This window comes from Ochotona princeps, chromosome 4, assembly GCF_030435755.1.
Source record: "Ochotona princeps isolate mOchPri1 chromosome 4, mOchPri1.hap1, whole genome shotgun sequence".
Classification (NCBI taxonomy): Eukaryota; Metazoa; Chordata; class Mammalia; order Lagomorpha; family Ochotonidae; genus Ochotona; species Ochotona princeps.
Window position 1 is genome coordinate 70694225 of NC_080835.1, and position 20715 is coordinate 70714939.

General features: G+C 50.5%; 1 protein-coding gene across 4 annotated transcripts; it reads right to left on the reverse strand.

Moving 5' to 3' along the window:
* Positions 1–5574: 5574 nt before the first annotated feature.
* HINFP (histone H4 transcription factor) lies at positions 5575–16411 on the reverse strand. Of its 4 annotated transcripts, none has more exons than XM_058663777.1 (10): positions 16083–16411; positions 13443–13617; positions 9863–10092; positions 9544–9655; positions 9258–9410; positions 8670–8747; positions 8462–8582; positions 8236–8374; positions 8001–8125; positions 5575–6487 (listed from the first exon to the last, which is right to left on the reverse strand). In XM_058663777.1, exons 2-10 carry the CDS (start codon positions 13612–13614, stop codon positions 6070–6072), a joined length of 1548 nt encoding a protein of 515 aa, XP_058519760.1. In that variant the 5' UTR covers positions 13615–13617; positions 16083–16411; the 3' UTR covers positions 5575–6069. The 4 variants fall into 4 exon arrangements, with proteins under 4 accessions (XP_058519760.1, XP_058519759.1, XP_058519763.1 ...); XM_058663776.1 differs by having other exon boundaries at positions 13443–13621; positions 16083–16404; XM_058663780.1 differs by lacking the exons at positions 9544–9655; positions 9863–10092; positions 13443–13617; positions 16083–16411 and adding an exon at positions 8943–8997 and having other exon boundaries at positions 9258–9337.
* Positions 16412–20715: the final 4304 nt, after the last annotated feature.

Sequence of the window (20715 nt, forward strand, 5' to 3'; positions counted from 1 at the left end):
TGTTCCACAAACTTTCCCAAGTACCCTGTGGTATTTGTCAACGGAAGCGCCCTCTGCTGGCCTCACGGTGAGATGCAGTTCAGGCCCGCGACGTGGTGTCGCATCCTGAAGACCAGTGGCGCCCCCTGCTGACTCGCTGGTTCCCGCAGGCACACAGCAGTGCAGAGGCCACTGCAGAGGCCCACAGTGAAGCAGAGGGGTCCGCTGTCTCTCACCCAGGAGGCAGAAACCTACTATTGCTTTTCAAGAAACCTCTATTGTTTTCAATTGTTAAAAATATGACAACATCGGCCCCGGCGCGGTGGCCTGGCAGCCAAAGTCCTTACCTTGAATGCGCCAGGATCCCATATGGGCGCCGGTTCTAATCCCGGCAGCTCCACTTCCCATCCAGCCTGTGGCTTAGAAAAGCAGTCGAGGACGGCCCAAAGCCTTGGGACCCTGCACCCGCGTGGGAGAAGTTCCTGGCTCCTGGCTTCAGATCGGCACAGCACCGGCCGTTGCGGTTACTTGGGGGGTGAATCATCGGATGGAAGATCTTCCTCTCTGTCCCTCCTCCTCTCTGTATATCTGACTTTCCAATAAAAATAAATAAATATTTTTTAAAAATATGACAGCATCAAGCAACAGTGAAATGTATTTAAACAACATGGATGTATTTCCATCCACTTCTCTCCTGGTCCATAGAGCCATTTCCTCTATAACAATTCAGTGAGTTCTCCAACAGTAGAGTGCCAAGTTTCCCTGGCCAAATTGTCTCTCCTCCTTTCTCTTGGCCTGATATTCCCATCGTGGGTGTTTTTTGCATGGTGCCAGCCTCTGGTCTGGTATTGAGCCAGCATTTCTTTACAGATTGTTCTGTCCCCCTAATCTGAAGGTGCACCCTGAGGCTGGTGTTGTGATAGCAGCCTCCCATGTTGGAGCTCCGGCTGCTACACTTCTGACCCAGCTCCCTCCAGTGGCCTGAGAACGCAGCAGAGGATGGCTCAAGCCCTTAGGCCCCTGAACCTGCATGGGAGCACCTGGCTTTCATCCGGGCAAGTCCCAGAGATGCTGACAAATGAGAACAAACCAGCAGATGAAAGATCTGTCTCTCCCTCTCTCTGTAACTCCGCCTTTCAAACAAGTAGATCTTTAAAATATTTATCTGGTTTTAGTTAAGAGGAAGCTCTCTCTTTTTAAAAACTGATTTATTGGGTCCGGCGGCGTGGCCTAGCGACTAAAGTCCTTGCCTTGAACGCCCCGGGATCCCATATGGGTGCCGGTTCTAATCCCGGCAGCTCCACTTCCCATCCAGCTCCCTGCTTGTGGCCTGGGAAAGCAGTGAAGGATGGCCCAATGCATTGGGACCCTGCACCCGCGTGGGAGACCCGGAAGAGGTTCCTGGTTCCCAGCATCAGATTGGCACGCACCGGCCTTTTGCGGCTCACTTGGGGAGTGAATCATTGGACGGAAGATCTTCCTCTCTGTCTCTCCTGCTCTGTGTATATCTAGCTGTAATAAAATGAATAAATTAAAAAAAAAACTGATTTATTTACTTGTTTTGAACATCTATTTTTATTGGAAAGGCAGGTCAGATTTAGAAAAAGAAGGAGAGACAGAGAGAAAGCTTCCATCTACTGATTCACTCCCCAGAGGACCGTAAGAGCCAGATCTGAGCTGACCCAAAGTCAGGAGCCAGGAGCATCTTCTGGGTCTCCCACCCATATGCATGGTCCTGGAAGATTTGAGCCATCCTCTACTGCTTTCCAACACCACAAGCAGGAAGCTGGAAAGAAAGTGGAGCAGCTGTGACAAGAACCAGCACTTGAAAAGTGAGGATGTAACCATTGAGCCATCACACCAGGGACCAAGATTTATTTATTTATTTTTGTTTGAAGTGCAGATTTACAGGAAGGAGAGACAAAGATCTTAAATCTGCTGGTCCACTCCCCAAATGGCTGCAACAGCCAGAGCTGAACTAGTCTGGAGCTCAATCGATCCAAACCTGGGAATTTTTCCCAGGTCTCCCATGTGGCTATAGGTGTCCGAGAACTTAGGCCATCCTTTGCTCCCAGGTCATAAGCAGAGAGCTGGATTCCAAGTGGAGCAGCTGGGACACCAACTGGCATCCATATGAGATACTGGTTTTATAGGTAGACTAGTTTGCTATGACACAATTTTGGCCTCTATATATCTTAATTAACAAAGATGGCTGATAGGGAGTGGGAGAGAAAGTCGATGCACCCCATTTTCAGAGTGCTTAGAGTCTTGGCTACTCTGCTTCCTATTCCGCTTCCTCCTAACTGCACATCTTGGAGGATACAGTGATGGTTCAAGCACTTGAGTAGCTATCCCACACATGGGGAGTCCTGGATAGCATCTAGGCCCCCGACTTGCTTAGCCACACACTACTTAACACAGGAATTTTGGAAACTAAGTCAGATAGATAATGGAAGACCTTTTATATCTATCCTCCAAAAAAAAATTGTTCTTTTTTAATTGGAAAGGCAGATTTACAGAGAAAGAGATAAAGATCTGCTGTCCACTGTTTCACTCCCCAAGTGGCCTCAATTGCTGGAGATGAGCCAATCTGAAGCCAGGAGCCAGGAGCTTCTTCCTGGTCTCCCAGATGGATACAGGGTCCCAAGGCTCTGGGTCATCCTTTACTGCTTTCCCAGGCCACAAGCAGGGAGATAGAAGGGAAGTGGAGCAGCTGGGACAGAAACCGACACCCATACGGGATCCCAGTGAAAGCAAGGCAAGGATTTAGCCATTAGAGTATCATGCCAGGCCCTCAATAAACTTTTTTTTTGAGATTTATTTGTTCTTATTGCAAAGTTAGATATACATGGGAGGAGAGACAGAAAGATCTTCTATCTGTTGATTCACTCCCCAAGCGGCCACAACAGCCAGAGGTACACCAATCTGAAACTAGGAGTTCGGAGTCTCTTCCAGGTCTCCCTTGCAGGTGCAGGGTCCCAAGGCTTTGGGTTGTCCTTGACTGCTTTCCCAGGCCACAAGCAGGGAGCTGGAGGGAAGCGGGACTGGCAGGATTAGAACTGGTGCCCATATGGGATCCTGGCGTATGAAAAGTGAGGACTTTAGCTGCTAGGCTACTGTGCTGGACTCCCAAATAAATTTTTTTCACGATTTATGTATTTTGGGCCCGGCACATTGGCCTAGCGGCTAAAGTCCTCGCTTTGAATGCTCCGGGATCCCATATGGGCGCCAGTTCTAGTACCCGCAGCTCTACTTCCCATCCAGCTCCCTGCTTGTGGCCTGGGAAGGCAGTCGAGCACGGCCCAAAGCCTTGGGACCCTGCACCTACGTGGGAGACATGGAAGAGGCTCTGGGCTCCTGGCTTTGGATCAGCACAGCACCAGCCATTGTGGCCACTTGGGGAGTGAATCATTGGACGGAAGAGCTTCCTTCCTGTTTCTCCTTTTCTCTGTATATCTGCCTTTCCAATAAAAATATTTTTTTTAATTGCAAAGTCAGATATACAGACAGGAGAAGAGACAGAGAGGAAGATCTTCCATCCAATGGTTCACTCCCCAAGCAGCCACAACAGCTGGAGCTGAGCCAATGCGAAGCCAGGAGCCAGAAGCTTCCTCCGGATCTTCCACGTGGGTACAGGGTCCCAAAAATTTGGCCCATCTTCGACTGCTTTCCCAGGCCACAGGCAGGGAGCTGGATGGGAAGTGGAGCTGTCAAGATTAAAACTGGTGTCCATATGGGATCCTGGTGACAAGTTTTAAACCATCATGCCAGGCTCCCAAATAAATTTCTTTAAAAATTAAAAAATAGGACCCGGTGCGCTAGTCTAATCGTTAAAGTCCTTGCCTTGCATGCACCAGGATCCCATATGGGCGCCAGTTCTAATCCCAGCAGCCCCGCTTCCCATCCAGCTCCCTTCTTGTGGCCTGGGAAAGCAGTTGAGGATGGCCCAAAGCCTTGGGATCCTGTACCTGCGTGGGAGACCCAAAAGTAGTCCTGGCTCTTGGCTTCAGATTGGTGTGGCTCCGGCTGTTGCGGCCACTTGGGGTATCAACAGACGGCTCTTTCTCTTTGCCTCTCCTCCTCTCTGTATATCTGACTTTCCATGAAAAAAAATCTTTTTTAAAAATGGAAAAAATAGCTGATAGAAATCGGAGCTGGTGTGACACAGTGCGTTAAGCCATCATCTGCAACTCTGGCATCCCATATGAATGAGTGTTGGCTGAGTCTGTCACTCCACTTCTGATCCAGCTCCCTGCAAGTAGAGGAAAATGGCCTAAGTGCTGGGGCTCCTGTTGCACAGGCAGGAGACCCAGACACAGTCCCAGCTCCTGGCTTCAGCCAGACTCAGCTCCAGTTGTTGAGGCATTAAGCAATTTGAACCTTTTTTTCCTTTCTCTAACTCCGCCTTTCAAATAAGGTATAGCAATGAAAACAAGTCATGCCCCATACAATGACTCAATTGGTTAATCCTTCCCTCACAAGTGCTGGAATGGGGCACCAGTTAGTACCCCAGCTGCTCCACTTGCCATCCTGCTCCCTGCTTGTGGCCTGGGAAAGTAGTGGAGGATGATCTTAAGCCTTAGGACCCTGCACCTGCATGGGAAACCTGGAGGATAGTGCTGGCTTTGGATCAGCTTAGCTGCAGTCCTTGTGGCTATTTGGGGAGTAAACCAGTAGATAAAAAAAAAGATCTGTCTCTCCTTCTCCCTGTAAATCTGCCTTCCAATAAAAATAAAATATAGATCATCATTAAAAAAAAAGTCCTTGTTTTAGGAGTTTTGGCCTCTTTGACAAAGTAAAAGAAACCCTATCTATGAGAACATGCATGTTCAATATTCAGGGTTCCTGGGCCCCTGCAGTGCCTGCTGTTCCTGGGGGGAGCCTCCTGATGTCCCAAGCTCCTGACCTTGCATAGCCCAGGATAAAGAACACGCCCCTACAGGCACTGGGTTCCAATCAGGCCTAGGGTGTGGCCACGGTCAGCTGATGTCTGTCTGCAGAAGCCCCACTTTCATCTGTCCCACAGATGTGCTGCCCACTCCCGGCTAATGCCTGGACCTCTATGGCACGGGTTCTGAGAAGGGACAGACATTTCCCTCTAAGGGGCTGCAACAAGGATAGACCGGAGAGTAACAAGCTGCATCTCAGAACCAGGGGAACAAGTGTGATTACTCAGCAACTTCTGGGAAGATGTATCTCCTCGCTGCGCAGCCAACTTCCACTGCTCATAAGAAACAAATCACCTAGGAGCTGGCATGATGGCTTATAGCTAATCCTCCAGCTACAATCACCGGCATTCCGTACGGGTGCCAGCTTGTGCCCCAGATGCTCCATCTCCCATCCAGCTCCTGTTTATGGCTGGGAAAGCAGGTAGAGGATGGCCCAAAGCTTTGGGGTCCCTGTATCCACATGGGAGACCAGGAAGAATTTCCTGGCTAACGGTTTCAGATCAATTCAGCTCCAGCTGTTGCGGCCATTTGGGGAATGAACCAGTGGATGGAACATCTTTCTGTCTCTTGTTCTCTCTGTAAATCTTTCTTTCTAGTAAAAATAAATATTTAAGAAAAATAAATGATTTACAAATTCAAGTGTTTATTATAAACAACTGTACACACTTCCAGTGCCTCCCAGTGCGCCCTGAGGATGACCATAACAGTGTGTGGTGTTGCAGGAAGATGGTCGGGAGAGAACTGCATGCTTGGTTCTTAATGCCCTGGCTGGTGGCCACGAGAAGTCCTTGTAGGGATGTGGCAGGGAACTGGATGTGAGAATGGGTTTAATTGTGGTCTAGCACGGCTAAGGAGACAGTTAAACATGATTAGAGCTCCCTATGTGAGGACATACACACCCAGGATCCCTTCAAAGAACCCAGGTAACTCAGGATCTCCCACAAAATGTAGTCTATTGCCAAAGGGAAGCACTTAGAGTTCAAAGGTTGATGCCAGCCCGGGGTGGGGCTGGAGGTGGGGGACAGCACCCTCCTCTCAGCACCACTCCTAAAGGTATCCATCAGCAAGAGCTGCCCACCAGGGGGGCCTGCCCTACCGCAGCTCCAGGGCCCAGGATGGACACCGTCACACTCCGCAGCATTCACGCTGTGAGGTCCTCTGGCTTGTCAGCCATGTCTTGAAGCTTTTCCATGACACCTTCAGAGGGAAGCTCTGGAGCTGGTGGCGGCTCCCCGGGGGCTTCAGCCAGCATGTAGTAGACAATCTCTCGCTGGTCCTGGGACTTGGTCTGATTCACCAGGTGCATGGCAGGGCTGGTGCTGTCCTGAGGGTCTAAGGGCACTGTCCCCTCACCGGCCCTGCCCACCTCGTCCTCGTCCTTGGAGCCCGGCTCCCCTGGCACTGTTTCTAGAACGAGGCCCTGCAGGCTGCTCTCATTTAGGGCTGAGCCCACCAGGTCTGCTCCTTCTTGCGGCTGCTGCAGCAGCTGCTGTGTCAGCTCCACGCTCTCATAGCGAACCAGCTGCAGCCGCATGTAGCCATCTTCGTGCTCCTTGTACCTGGGAAGAAGGAGCAGAAAGGTAATAAATGTGGGCAGGGATGTTTACTGGCTCGTAGACAGACATAAGGTAAGGAATAGGCTGTGCAAGAAATCTTGGGAATCTATGCAGAAAAAGAGTGAAAAAATGACTATGAGAAAGGAAAACTGTCGTAACAACACACAGAAACACACACACTCACACACAGAGACTGATGCATTGTGAGCAAGGGCAGGAGTGTATGAGGGCTCATGAGAAGCCGATGGTCCAGGTTCTAACTCTAGTCCTCGCTGTGAGACTTTCTTTTTTTTTTAAAAGATTTACTTATTTTTATTACAAAGTCAGATATACAGAGAGGAGAGACAATGAGGAAGATCTTCTGTCCAGTGATTCACTCCCCAAGTAACCGCAACGGCCAGTGCTGTGCCGATCCGAAGCCGGGAACCAGGAACCTCTTCCAGGTCTCCCACACGGGTGCAGGGTCCCAAAGCTTTGGGCCATCCTCGACTGCTTTCCCAGGCCACAAGCAGGGAGCTGGATGGGAAGTGGAGCTGCCGGGATAAGAACCGGCGCCCATATGGGATCCCGGGGCATTCAAGGCGAGGACTTTAGCCGCTACGCCATTGCACCGGGCCCTGTGGGACTTTCAAAACCATTTATTTGGTTTCAGCTATACCCTAGATTGAAAACTCACAAGAATAATCTTTGCCCCACTGATATTCTCTGGGGGTTCTCACAGCCAAATGGAGATGACAGACATTCATGCATCAACAAATTCAAAAATTTTTTTTAAAGAGTTATTTATTTATTTTTAAAGATTTATTTATTTTTATTGCAAAGTCAGAGATACAGAGAGAGGAGGAGATACAGAGAGGAAGATCTTCCATCCAATGATTCACTCCCCAAGTGACCACAATAGTCGGTGCTGAGCCAATCCGAAGCCAGAAGCCAGGAACCTCTTCCAGGTCTCCCACGTGGGGGCAGGAACCCAAGGCTCTGGGCCGTCCTCAACTGCCTTCCCAGGCCACAAGCAGGGAGCTGGATGGGAAGTGGAGCTGCCGAGATTAGAACCGGCGACCATATGGGATCCCGGCACATTCAAGGTGAGGACTTTAGCCGCTAGGCCACTATGCCGGGCTCAAAAGTTTTAACTTCGGTTAAAAATAAAAAAGCAGGGAGGCCCAGCGCAATGGATCAGTGGCTAAATCCTCGCCTTCCAAGTTTTGGGATCCCAAATGGGTGCTGGTTCAAGTCCCAGCTGCTCCTCTTCCCATCCAGCTCCTTGCTTGCAGCCTGGGAAAGCATTCAAAGATGGCTCTAAGCCTTGGGACCCTGCACCCATGTGGGAAACCCAGGAGGAAGCTCCTGGCTCCTGATTGGCTTTGGTCTAGCTCAGCTCCAACCATTGCAGCCACTCAGGGAGTGAACTAGAGGACAGATCTTTCTGTCTCTGTAAATCTGTCTTTCCAATAAAAATAAATACATCTTATTAAAAACAAACATGCGTTAACCTGTAGGGAGGGCTTAGACCTACCGGAAACGGGGGTGCCCTGAGGGCCACTTGAACTGATGCTTCTGCCGAAGGTGCACAGTGAGGCTGTTGCCCCGCGTGAAGCACTTGTCGCACACATGACATCTGTACCTTGGTTCCGAGTCCCCCTGTCACAGAGGGAAAAGTGGGTAAGCGAAGCCACTCTTCACCCACGGCTCCCCCACACTTCTACTAGCCCCTCTCCCCTTTCCCCTGACCCCAGCCCCACGCCACTCACCTCATGCACTTTGCGGTAATGGGACTTCACAGAGCAGAGGGATCGGGCACTGAAGGTGCAGCTCTCAAAGTCACACCTGTAGGCTGGCTCCTTGCTGTGGGTTTCCAGGTGCTTCCGGAGGTCAATGAGGTTCTTGCAGCTGCCGGGAGAGAGCAGGAGGGGCTGGAGCACATGGGGGACCCTAGGACACCAACTCTTGCTTCCTGGGGCCCTGGACTCCCCTCACCTGTAGTCACAACAGTCACATTTAAAGGGCCGGTCCTCACTGTGGCGGAAGCGCATGTGATTGCGGAGGGAGGAAGGCAGCGGGCACGTCATGTCACACAGGGGGCACTTGTAGTGATTGACTGGGAGGAGCAGAGAGGAGGCTGTGATGGGAAGATCTGCCATACCTCGCAGGGTGGACGCAGAGGCCAGGGGCAAGGGTCACTCACCATGGTTGCGCATGTGGTCCCGCAGCAGCCGCTCCGTGGCAAACCTCTTGGAGCAGTGAGAGCACTGGAAGCGCTGCTCTGGGGGTGGGGCAGGTGAAAGAAAGGGGGAGCTGAGGGGGTCTGTGGACAGCAGAGGGCCAGGCACGAGAGGGAACCACCCCAGGAGAAGGGATCCTCCCCGGGAGAGAAGGGGTGCACAGGGGACTGTGGATGGCCGTAGCAGCATGGAAAAAGCATGGGACTTGGAACAAGAACCTGATTCCCCCCACTTACTAGCTGGGTGATCTCAGGTAAGTGACTTAACCTCTCTGAGCCTCAGTTTCCTCATCTGCAAAAAGGGGGACAAGACGCCTACCTCATGGGGCTGTTGTGAGGATTCCCTGAGATAAGTAACAGGGCACACAGCAAGTACCGGGGGCCAGCGTCCATGAGCGCACCAGCACAAAGGCTGGGGGAGTGTCTGAGCCCAGAAGCGAGAGGGAATCAAGTTGCAGATGTCTTCAGGGGCTACTTCCCCTGGAAACATGCTCCCTACCCCACCCCCCAAGCAGGACAACCTGTTCCCATCCCTGCTCTCTGACTGCTTACGATCCAGAGAGGTCTGGCGGCGGATGTGATCCAAGAACTTGGTGTTGTTGGCAAACATGCCCCCGCAGGTGGGGCAGGCCACCACCTTCTCCTGGGTGTGGCTGCGGAGGTGCTCTCGAAGCTTACAGCGGTCCTTGAAGGTGCAGGAACAGCCTAGGAAGGAAGGCCCGGCTAGGTGCCAATCACCAACTCCCCAGCTGACAGCTACGCTGTGTCGCCTCCTCAGCTGCCCCTTAGCCCACCCCTGGGTTCCTTCCAGAACCCAGAAGTTAAACAGAGACCCTACCTTTCCAGCCACACAGCACCACATGGTTGTCCTTGCCAACTGCTTTGTATTCATAGCACAGGCTGTGCGCTTCCACGTGCCGATAGAACCACTCGGGGTTGTCGAAGGTGCTCTGTGCCAGGGGCAACTTGAGGTGAGAACTGAGGTGCTGGAGGGACCCTTACCACTATGTGCCCGAAACACGCTCCCTGGCTGTCTCCCAAATTCACTGGGTAGGGAGGGCAAAGTTTGAGCAAGGGAGCTGTACAGAACTAGGAGAGACCAGCAGGAATGCTGGCAAGAGAAGCAGCCCAGCAAGTAGGGACCCCAGCCCACTGACCTCACAGTACTCCCACAGGCACAGGAAGTGGTCGGGGATGTCAGGGATGATGTTGCGGCTCTGGAAGTCCAGCACACAGGGGCTGAGGTCCGCCTGGCTCTGCAAGGCCTGCAGCCCCCACTGCTTGAGCTTGGTGTGGTAGCAGTGGAAGTAGACATGACGGATGAGGTCGGCAGAGCTGTCCAGAGAGCAAAAGCCACACTCCTGCCATAGGCAGGAGAATTCTTCCCCTGCAGTGAGTTCAGAAAAAAACGGCTGACACCTTCCCAGGATCGGCAGTGCTTGGCAGAGAATGAGGCCCAGCTAATTAAACCATCAGGTGCCTCCTGTGGCGGCTACCAGGGCTTGCTCACCATCTCCTGGGCACAAGTCACCAAGGTGTGGTCAGTGTGAATGGGTGCCAGTCCCCACCCTCACCCGGCTTCCAGTCAGGGAGAAAGAGCATCATTAACCCAATCACCATATCCGTCAACAGAAAACTGCAACTGGTGCTAAGTGCTGTGTGGGTAGGGGCCTGAGGCACCTCAAGGTAGAGGCCATCTGATGTAGGCAGGGGCTCTTGCCAACTGTCCTCACACTGAACTCTGAAGGATGCATCTCTCAAATATGTGATGGGGCAGTGTGGTATTGGCAGAGGGAAGCAGATGTTCAAGGCCCACACCGAGATAGCTGGTGTGGCTGGCAGGCTCAGCCTGGATGGCTTGCAGTGCCACTGCTCCCTGAGGAAGATGAAATCTCCCAACTTCAGACACCCCCTCCAACTCCTACTTCCTGTTTAACCACAAGTCCACCTCTCCCTCATTTCTGCTCAAGAGCTGCTTTCTCCAGGAAGGCCCCAACAATGAGACCAATGCATTCCCAATCTCTCTAGCACCTCTAAGCACACACTACCTTTTTTTTTTAAAGGGTTTTTTCATTTACTTAAAAGGCAGAGTTACATATATGCGGAGAGGAAGAGAAGTTTTCTATCTGTTGCTTCACTCCCCAAATGACTGCAACAGCCAGGGCTGGGCCTAGCTGAAGCCAGGTGCCAGGAGCTTCTTCCAGGTCTCCCACGTGGGTGCAGGGACCCAAGTACTTGGGCCATCTTCCACTGCTTTCCCAGGTGCATTAGCAGGGAGCCGGATGAGAAGTGGAACAACTGGTACTTGAACTGGTACCCAAATGGGATGCTGACACTGCAGGCAATCACTTATCCTACTAGGCCACAGCACTGGTCCTCAACAACCTATTTTCAATGCTTTATAGAATTTTGTCTATGGATATTCTAGAAAATAAGACCACTTTCTAATTTCTTTACTATTTATAAAAATAACAGAATTGTGGGTTAGGAGAAGGCGAGCTGTTTTCATACCTTCTGTAGAACAGTTTTCCAGGGGCTGGCACTATGACAGTGGAGGTTAAGCCACCACTTACAATGCTGGAATCCCATATGGGTGCCAGTTCAAGTCCCAGCTGCTCTCCTTCAGATCCAGCTCCTTGCTAATGCGGCTGGGAAAGCAGCAGAGGATGGCCCAAGTACAGAGACCCCCGCACCAATGTGGGAGACCTGGGAAAAGCTCCTGGCTCTGTTCCAGCTCAGCCCTGGCCATTGCAGCAATTAAGGGAAAGAGCCAGTGGATGGAAGATCTGTGCCTCCCTCCATCCCCATAACAATGGCTTTCAACTAAAGTAAATTGGAAAAAATTTTCCAAATTGTGTTGTGATCCAGTAGTGGGTAGTGAAATTGATTTGATAGACCATAAACAACTTACCAAATTTGTTTATTTAAAGTGACAGGGGTGCCAGGAGGAAGATCTTCCATCTGCTGGTTTACTCCTTGTATTCCACAGGGGCTGGGGCTGGTCCAGGAGTCCAGAACTCCATTAAGGTCTCCCCAAGAGGTGACAGGCTACCAAACACCTAAGTGTTCTCTACTGTCTTCCCAGGCCCATTAGCAGGGAGTTAGACTGGGCAATCTGCCTTGAACTGGCACTCTGTTATAGGATGTGGGTGTTAAAATGGCAACTTAACTTGTGTTACCACCATGCTACAAGAGAATATATGAGGAACAAGAATGGTGGCACAGTGTGTTAAGCTGTCGTCTGCAACACTGGCATCCAACATGATGCTGGTTGGAATCCCAGCTGTTTCTTCTGATCCAGCTTGGGAAGATGACCCAAGCACTCGTGCCCTGCCACCCATACAGAAGACCTGAATGGAGTTTCTGCCTTTAGCCTGACCACGACCTAGCTGCTATGGCCATCTGGGGGAGTGAAACAGTGGAAGATCTCTCTGTTTTTCCCATTCTCTATTATCCTTGCCTTTCAAATAAAATAAATAAGCCTCTAAACTAACTAAATAAATAAGCCTCAGGAGAGACAGAGAGAATGAATGAGAATAAGGGACAGGCATTTAGTCATGCCTAAGACATTAGTCATGTCTTCTGACTCCACTCCCCACAAATGTAGACCCTGGGAGGCTGGAGTGATGGCTGAACTAACTGGGTGCCTACCCCCCAAGAAGGAAGCTGAAATGGAGTTCCTGGCTCTTGGCTTCAGCCTCCAGCCTGGGGCTGCTGCAGGTGTCTGGGGAGCAATCCAGCAGCTGGGGGCTCTGCTTGCTTCTCACATTAAAGAGAGAGGGGGGCTTGGGCCCGGCGCCATGGCCTAGCAGCTAAAGTCCTCACCTTGAATACGCCAGGATCCCATATGTGTGCCGGTTCTAATCCTGGTAGCCCCACTTCCCATCCAGCTTTCTGCCTGTGGCCTGGGAAAGCAGTCAAGGACAGCCTAAAGCCTTGGGATCCTGCACCTGCATGGGCGACCCAGAAGAAGATCCAGGCTCCCAGCTTCATATCGGTGCAGCACCAGCCATTGTGGTCACTTGGGGAGTGAATCATCGGATGGAAGATATTTCTCTGTTTCTCACTCTCTCTGTATATATCTGACTGAGGAATTAAAAAAATAAATTGATTTAAAAATAGAGGAGGGGGCTGGCATGATGTCTCAACTGGCTAATCTGTCTGTATGCTCCAGCATCCCATGTGGGTGCCAGTTTGTGTCCCAGCTGCTCCACTTCCCATCCAGCTTCCTGCTGGATTCACTTCTTATACAAAAGGCAGATTTTACAAAGAGAAGGAGAGACAGAGAGAAAGATCTTCCATCCACTGATTCACTCCCTAAGTGATCACAACCACTGGAACTGAACCAATCCAAAGCTAGGAGCCAGGAGCCTCTTCCAGGTCTCCTACGTGGGTACAGGGTCCCAAGGCTTTGAGCCATCTTTCACTCCTTTCCCAGTCCACAAGCAGAGAGCTGGATGGGAAGTGGAGTAGCCAGGACACGAACCAGAGATCATATGCAATCCTGGCACTTGCAGGTGGAAGATTAGCTTGTTGATCAACTGCGTTAGCCCCATAAACTGAATTTTCTAGATATAAGCTTACAACATTTTCATGAACAAAACAAACAAACAAAAAAAAGCACAATTAGGGAAATAAGCCACTATTCTCCCAGGCTCTCCTCTTCCTCCAGAGAAAACAAAGTCTGATTCCCACCTTCCTTTTAACTCTCTCCCTTCCTGTATCCGGCTCCCTTACCGAGTGGGTCATCCTCCTCTTCCTCCTCCCGGGAACCATGCAGGTGCTGTTGCAGGTGCTGAGTGACGTGCTCGCAGAATTCCTCCATGGAGGAGCACACAAAGGAGCAGGAGCCCCACTCGCACTGGAGCCCCAAGTTCTCCTTCCGGGGAACTTTCCCAGGAGGTGGCATGGCCTTCCTTGTGGAGCGAGAGGAAGAAGTCGTTTCAAGCCGAGTGCTGCTGGACAAGGAGCTGCAGGTGGCCTGTCTAGAAGCAGCAGGTGTTTTCCCAGCAAAGGCAGAATAGCAGGTCTTCAACTTCCTGGAAACTATCTGGTGTACTTGGGAAAAGAAAACAAAAGCTAACACTACCCAACATACGCTAGGCACTAAGCTAAACACTTTGACATTTCCAGGAAGGAATTACTTCTACGGGAGACAGAACAACACTCAGGTTCAAAGACATCACTTTGGAGATGGATCAGAATTCAATTCTAGACTCTACTATCCACCACCTACTAGCTGTGTGACCTTGGCCAAAAACTTAACTTATAACTTCTGAACATTCTTATCTGCAAGATGGGGTTAGTGTAATTTTTTACAATTTATTTATTTATTTTCACCTACTTAAGATCCAGAGCAACAGAGAGAAAGAGAAAAAGAGAGCTTCTACCTACTGGTTCAGTTCCCAAACACAACAGCCACAGCTGGACCAGGCTGAAGCAAGGAGCCCAGAATTCCTTCTGGGTCACCTACATGGGTGGCAAAGACACAGCACCTCTTTTTTTTTTAACTGGAGAGACAGATTTACGGACAGAAGAAGGGACAGAGAGAAAGATCCTCCACCTGCTGGTTCACTTCGCAAGTGACTGCAACAATGGGAGCCAAAGCCAGGAGTCAGGAGCCTTTCTGGGGCTCCACATGGGTACCAGGGAAAGACCCAAGCACTCAAGCCACCATCTGCTACCTCCCCAAGCTATATCACCAGGAAGCTGGATTAAAAGTGCCCAGGGCCCAGCATGGTAGCCATGGCCTAGAGGCTAGAGGCCTCACCTTGAAAATGTCGGGATCCCATATGGACACCAGTTCTAATGCCGGCAGCTCCACTTCCCATCCAGCTCCCTGTTTGTGGCCTGGGAAAGCAGTTGAGAACGGCCCAAAGCCTTGGGACCCTGCCCCCACGTGGGAGACGCAGAAGAGGCTCTGGGCTCCTGGCTTTAGATTGGCTCAGCTCAGACTGCTGCAGTCACTTGGGGAGTGAATCAACAGATGAAAGATCCTCCTCTCTCTCTCTCTCCTCAAAGAAAAAAAAAAGTGCGATAGCCAGGACTCAAACCAGCACACCAATATACGGGAGGTAGATAGCCCAAGTGGTGGCTTAGCCTGCTATATCACCTGTCCCTGAAACACTGGATTCTAACTTCACATCTAATATTTGTCAAGCACTATATTAAGCATTTCATTTGCTTTGTCATTTAATTACCAACAATGCCCCACAAAGTAGGCACTATTTTTTAACTTCATATATAGGCAAGGACCGGATAGGCTGACATGCCCAAGGTCACACATTGGTGGCTTAGCAAGGTCACGTAATGCTCACTCCAAAGTGAACTTCCTATTGGATTCAGCCTGTAGATAGGCCCACAACCTGCTTCCTTCATATAGCATCACTTGGTACCTGTGTGTCATCATTGTGCCATCTGTGGGTGAGCAATGGAGATGGAACAACCAGCATTCAGAGGTCTGAACCGACTGCCCAGCACCTGGGTCCAAGTCATCATGTCAGCGAATCTGCTCTACCTATTAATTACCTATTTCCAACCATGTCTATAAAACCTCATTCACATCAACACTCCACCGTGGAAGCTACTATTATCATCCCACTTCATCAACGAGGAAATGGCCCAGATAGCTTAGGTCACAAAGCTAGGAAGCGAGAGACAACAAAAAGCTAGGGAGTCTGGCTCTATGTTCCATCCACATTGGCGTTTCTTAGGCCTCCTGTCCAATTCCCTCCACTAGACAGACACATAACATCCCGACCATGCTCCCCATTAAGTTGTCACCCCCTGAAAAGCCAAGCTTTGTGTTGTATCCCATCCGCCCTGCCAGCAAACACCACCTCGGAGCTCTTGCCACTAATGATGTTACTTCAGACAGGTACAGCTTCTCTGAACCGGCTTCTTTAAAGGGAAAGCGAAGCACTAGTGCAAGGGGCAGGGTCAGATGCAGCAAATCGGCTCACAAGGCAATAGTTACAAACTCTATCACCTTAAGCCTCAGGTTCCCAGGCAGCTAGGGAATTGCTGATACCTCACCCAATTAAAGAACTGCACAATGGCTGATACAAGACTCAGCCTAGTACATCCCAAGAACTCAACACGTGATAGCTAGGAGAAGCCTTGCTTCGGAGGCTGGGGAAGGACCAAAGCAGGAACTGCTGACCCTCCTTCAACTCCTTCAACCAGAGCCAAGTCTGCAACCAAAACAAAGCGACCGACGAGAGAAAACTCCAGAGAAACCTCCCCGGGGCAGGCAAACCTCGCAGACAGGAGCAATTGGGACTGGGGGAAGGAGGCCGTTCCGGAGGCCAAAACCTCTCACCCGCAGCCCTGAAGCCTTCCCGGAACCCTTCCCTCTAATCAAAGTGTGGCACTGACCGGGTCTCGCCGAGAAGCCCCGCGACGGGGGCAGCAGCGAGGTTCGAATCCGGGTGAGGGCCACACAGAGATGAGCGTGGTCGAGCTGCAAGAAGGGGCCTCGCCGAGACGGCTCTGGAAGAGGCTCCCGCGGCCGCCGTGGATCGCACGTCCCACCGGCCGACTCGGCCGAGCCTCGAACCCCGGCTCCCGCCCGCCGGCTCCGGGTCTCTCCGGCCCGCCTCCCTACATCCCCCCGAGAGACTGCTCTGAGCGACGGGCGGCGGTGGCCAATCGCCGCTCCCACATGGGACTGAAAACCAATGGCCGCCTCGTCTGAGGGAAAACGGGAGCCTGCGAGACGCGGAAGGGGCGGGATCCGGGCGTGGCGCTCGGCGTCCCGGCGCTCGGAGGGGCGGCCGCACCGGGGAGAGGCCGCGCGGCCTGCGGGGGTCCCGGCGACTCGCGCGGGGTTGGCGCCTCCGGGCCCGAGTCACCCCGTCTGCGCAGACTCGGCGTGCGGGGCCCAGCGGGCATGCGCAGGGCTCGGCGCGGGCGCCCGGAGGTCCGCCTCGGCTCTGGCCCGACCCTACAGAGGCGCGCTGTAGGTTCGAGCCTGACTGCTGATTGCTCCCCTCACCCGCCGCAGCAGTTCTGCTGCTCGTTAACACCGAAGTTCATCTCCCTTCTATTCGTCGTCAGCTTCCCGGTCCCTTCTGGCTTTGCTCCACGGAGCACTCCACGTGAGCGTGACAACCAGCAAGAGCTGATCTTGAGGAACCTTCGGCATCTGAGCTTTGCCTCCTCCTCCAGCTACAGGTTGAGGCCCTCTCGATTTCGCTCTCCGCTCTGCTGCCCCAAGTTTGCTTTTTACATGTCGTGTCTTGTCCCAGCTCTCTTTGCCTGGAATAATCTTCCCCTCACTCCCATGTTTGACTTCTGTTTATTCTTCTGAGGGCAGAGTTTACGCACCGGTTTTCAACACCGTGCGCCTTGAGGTCCTGCCCCTTATTTCTCAGTGTGACTATCTCATTGCATTATATTTGCCGGGTTCCGCGGCACTGGATCATTCAGTGAGGGAAGCAGGGACCGTCTGTGTTTCTTTGTAACTCCCCTCTTCAGCCCGGGGTTGAAACAATAAGGATTCAAGACATGTATGTTACACAGGTTACATACTTAAGTTACTTGTTAGTATTTTTCTCCATTATCATTTTCTATATCTTCCAACCTGATTATTTTCAGGTTTACTTACCTGTGTAACTTATACAAACCCAGAAAGACGTAGAAGTCATCAGTATAAATAAAATGAATTTAAAGATGCCATTAGACAGTAAGGCCATATTTGTGAGTGAGTTATTTTTGTTTTCAACAACAGTGAAATAGAGGTTGGTCCCCATTTTTAAATAGGATTTAAAAATATAATTCCAAAATTTACTTTTATGAAGTCTATAGATAGTATGTCATATTAAAAGCCAATCTCATTTTAATTCAGAATTAGCTTTTCATTTATACCAGAAATGGCTTAGTTTTATTTTAGCAGTTCCATGAAGAGAAAGTGCAGTCACAAAGCTGTGTAAACTCAAAGGTGACAGCAAAAATTTCAGGATCACTCGGGGATGCATACATGTGTCCAAAATTAAGAGTGTCTTCCTTCCTAGTGTCATTTCCTTCCATCTCAAACTGTTGCTTTTGAAAGCAATCCAAAATTTTGGCTGGATAATCCCAATATACTTTGAGATTGTTCTATAAAAGCTGCCACAAAAGGGCAGGCTCTTGGTACAGCAGTTAAGCTGCCAGTTGCGATGCCCACATCCTATATGAAACGCCTGGGTTTTAATTCATTGGTATATGTAAAAAACTGAGTTACCAAATGGGGAAAAGGTTGAGATCTTCCACCCACTACGTCACTTCCCCAATAGCTGCACCAGTCAGAGTTGGGCCAGGTGAGGAGCTAGGAGCTTCTTCCAGGCCTCCCACGGGGGTTTTATGACCCAAATACAGAGCCAGTCTTCTGCAGCTTTCCCAAGCACAGTGGCAGGGAGCTGGATAGTAAGTGACACAGCCAAGGACTCAAACTGCTGCCAATACAAATGCTGATGTCATAGTCCGCAGCTCAACCTGCTATATAAAACTGGCCCCTTGGGCCTGGTGTTATAGCCTAGTGGCTAAACCCTTGCCTTGCATCTGCTGGGATCCTACCTGGGTGCTGGTTGGTGTTCTAGCCACTCCACTTTCCAGTCCAGCTCCCTGCTTATGGCCTGGAAAAGCAGTAGTGGATGGCCCATAGCCTTGGGACCCTGCACTTGCATGGAAGACCCAGAAGAAGCTCCTGGCTCTGGACTGGCTCAGCTCCAAGTGTTGCGGCTACGTGGGGAGTGAACCAGCAAATGGAAGATCTAAAAAAAAAAACTGCCATAAAAACTTACAAGATAATTTATTCTATTTAAAAGCTATTCCTGGGCTTGGCGGCGTGGCCTAGTGGCTAAGGTCCTCGCCTTGATCCCATATGGCCGCTGGTTCTAATCCCGGCAGCTCCACTTCCTCTCTATCTCTCCTCCTCTCAGTATATCTGACTTTGTAATAAAAAATAAAATAAATCTAAAAAAAAAAAAAAGAGGATGCTATAAAAAAAAAAAGCGGATGCTATAAAAAAAAAAAAAAGCTATTCCTTCTGAAAGCGTGAGATGGGCCAAGTTGATGAAATCATGTTTCATATTTCCTTTGCTTTTTAAGAAATATTATTTGGGGCTGTCGCCATGGCTCAGTGGCTAAATCCTCACCTTACACACGCAAGGATCCCAGCTGGGCAATAGTTCATCTCAAGGCTGCTCTACTTGCCATCCAGCTCCCTGCTTGTGGCCTGAGAAAGCAGTGGATGTCCCAAGGCCTTGGAACCCTGAATGCACACGGGTGACCTGGAAGAAGCTCCTGGCTCCTGGCTTTGAATTGGCTCAGCTCCAGTTCTTGTGGCCATTTGAAGAGTGAACCAGCAGATCAAAGATCTTTCTATCTCTCCCTGTCTCTATAAATGTGCCTTTCCAATGAAAATAAATAAGTGCTTTTTTTAAAAAAAGAGAAAGTTTGGCCTGGTGCACTAGCCTAGTGGCTAAAGTCCTCAACTTGCATGTGCCAGGATTCCATATGGGCCCTTCTTCCCATCTAGCTTCCTGCTTGTGGGAAAGCAGTCGAGGATGACCCAAACCCTTGGGGCCCTGCACCTGCGTAGAGATCTGGAAGAAGCCTCTGGCTCCTGGCTCCAGATCAGCTCAGCTCTGGCTGTTGCAGCCACTTGGGAAGTGAACCAGTAGATGGAAGATTTTTTCTCTCTTTATCTCGTTCTCTCTGTATATCTGCCTTTCCAATTAAAAATAAATAAAAGGTGGGCCAGGTGCAGTAGCCTAGCAACTAAAGTCCTTGCCTTGAATGCACCAGGATCCCATATGTGTGCCTGTGCTAATCCCGGCAGCCCCGCTTCTTTTCCATCCAGCTCCCTGCTTGTGGCCTGGGAAAGCAGTCGGGGATGGCCCAAAGCCTTGGGACCCTGCACCCACATGGGAGATCCAGAAGAGGCTCTGGGCTCCTGGCTTTAGATCGGCTCAGCTGTTGGCATTGTGGCCGCTTGGGGAATGAATTATTGGTTGGAAGATCTTTCTCTGTCTCTCTTCCTCTCTGTATCTCTGACTTTCCAATAAAAATAAAACAAATCTTAACAAAAAAGGTTATTTGAAAGGTAGAGAGATTCATTTTCCTTAAGCTCATTGATTCCTGAAATTGCCACAACAACTAGAGCTGGCCCAGGATGAAGCCAGGAGCCTGGAACTCCATGCAGGTTTTATGTGGGTGGCAAAGGCACAGCCACCTGGACCATCTCAGACATATTAACAGGGAATTGGATCAGAAAAGAAGCAGTCAGGAACTGGCATCCATACGGGAGGTAGGCATCTCAGGTAGCAATTTAACTAACTACACCACAACACCAGCCCCTAAATTTTACATTCATTTAAAAATCTGCATTTTTGAAATATCAAGTTCTTTACTCTATGTGATTGCTTTGAACCCTGAGCCCCCATCGCTGGACCAATACAATCTCTGGTTACAATCTGCTCAGTTCCCAGGTACAGTGGAAATCTGAACACTGAGCCCCTCATCAACCAAACTTTCTCATGACATTACAACTTCAGTGTATGTGGCTATGCTCTGATACAGATAACCAAACTGCTGCTTTATGAGCTACTGGGAGCTGCAGCATTTATTAGGTTGGAGGAAAGTCTGAAAAAGCACTGACTTTTCATGACCCAACGTTGAACATATACATTAGCCAGAATATCCTGCCACTCTTTCCAAATGATCCCATAGTCTGCGATTAACGTGGACTGAAGCTTGGGGAATATAACAAATCCTTGCTTTCTACCCTGAGGTATATGCCCTGTTAGGGAGGTGAGTCACAGAATGCCACTGAGTGCTTACCCAAGCCACCCTTATTCTCAAGACATGAGGAAGTTAAGGTCGAGAAAGGAGAACTGTCCTGAGGTCCCCCACGCCCTATTTGTGGCCGACTTGGGTTCCCTGCCTCTTAGGCGTGTGCTCTGGACTCCTTACAGCCCATCAGTTCAAGTTCCCAGGGTACAAGTCATCGGGACACAGTTTGCCACTA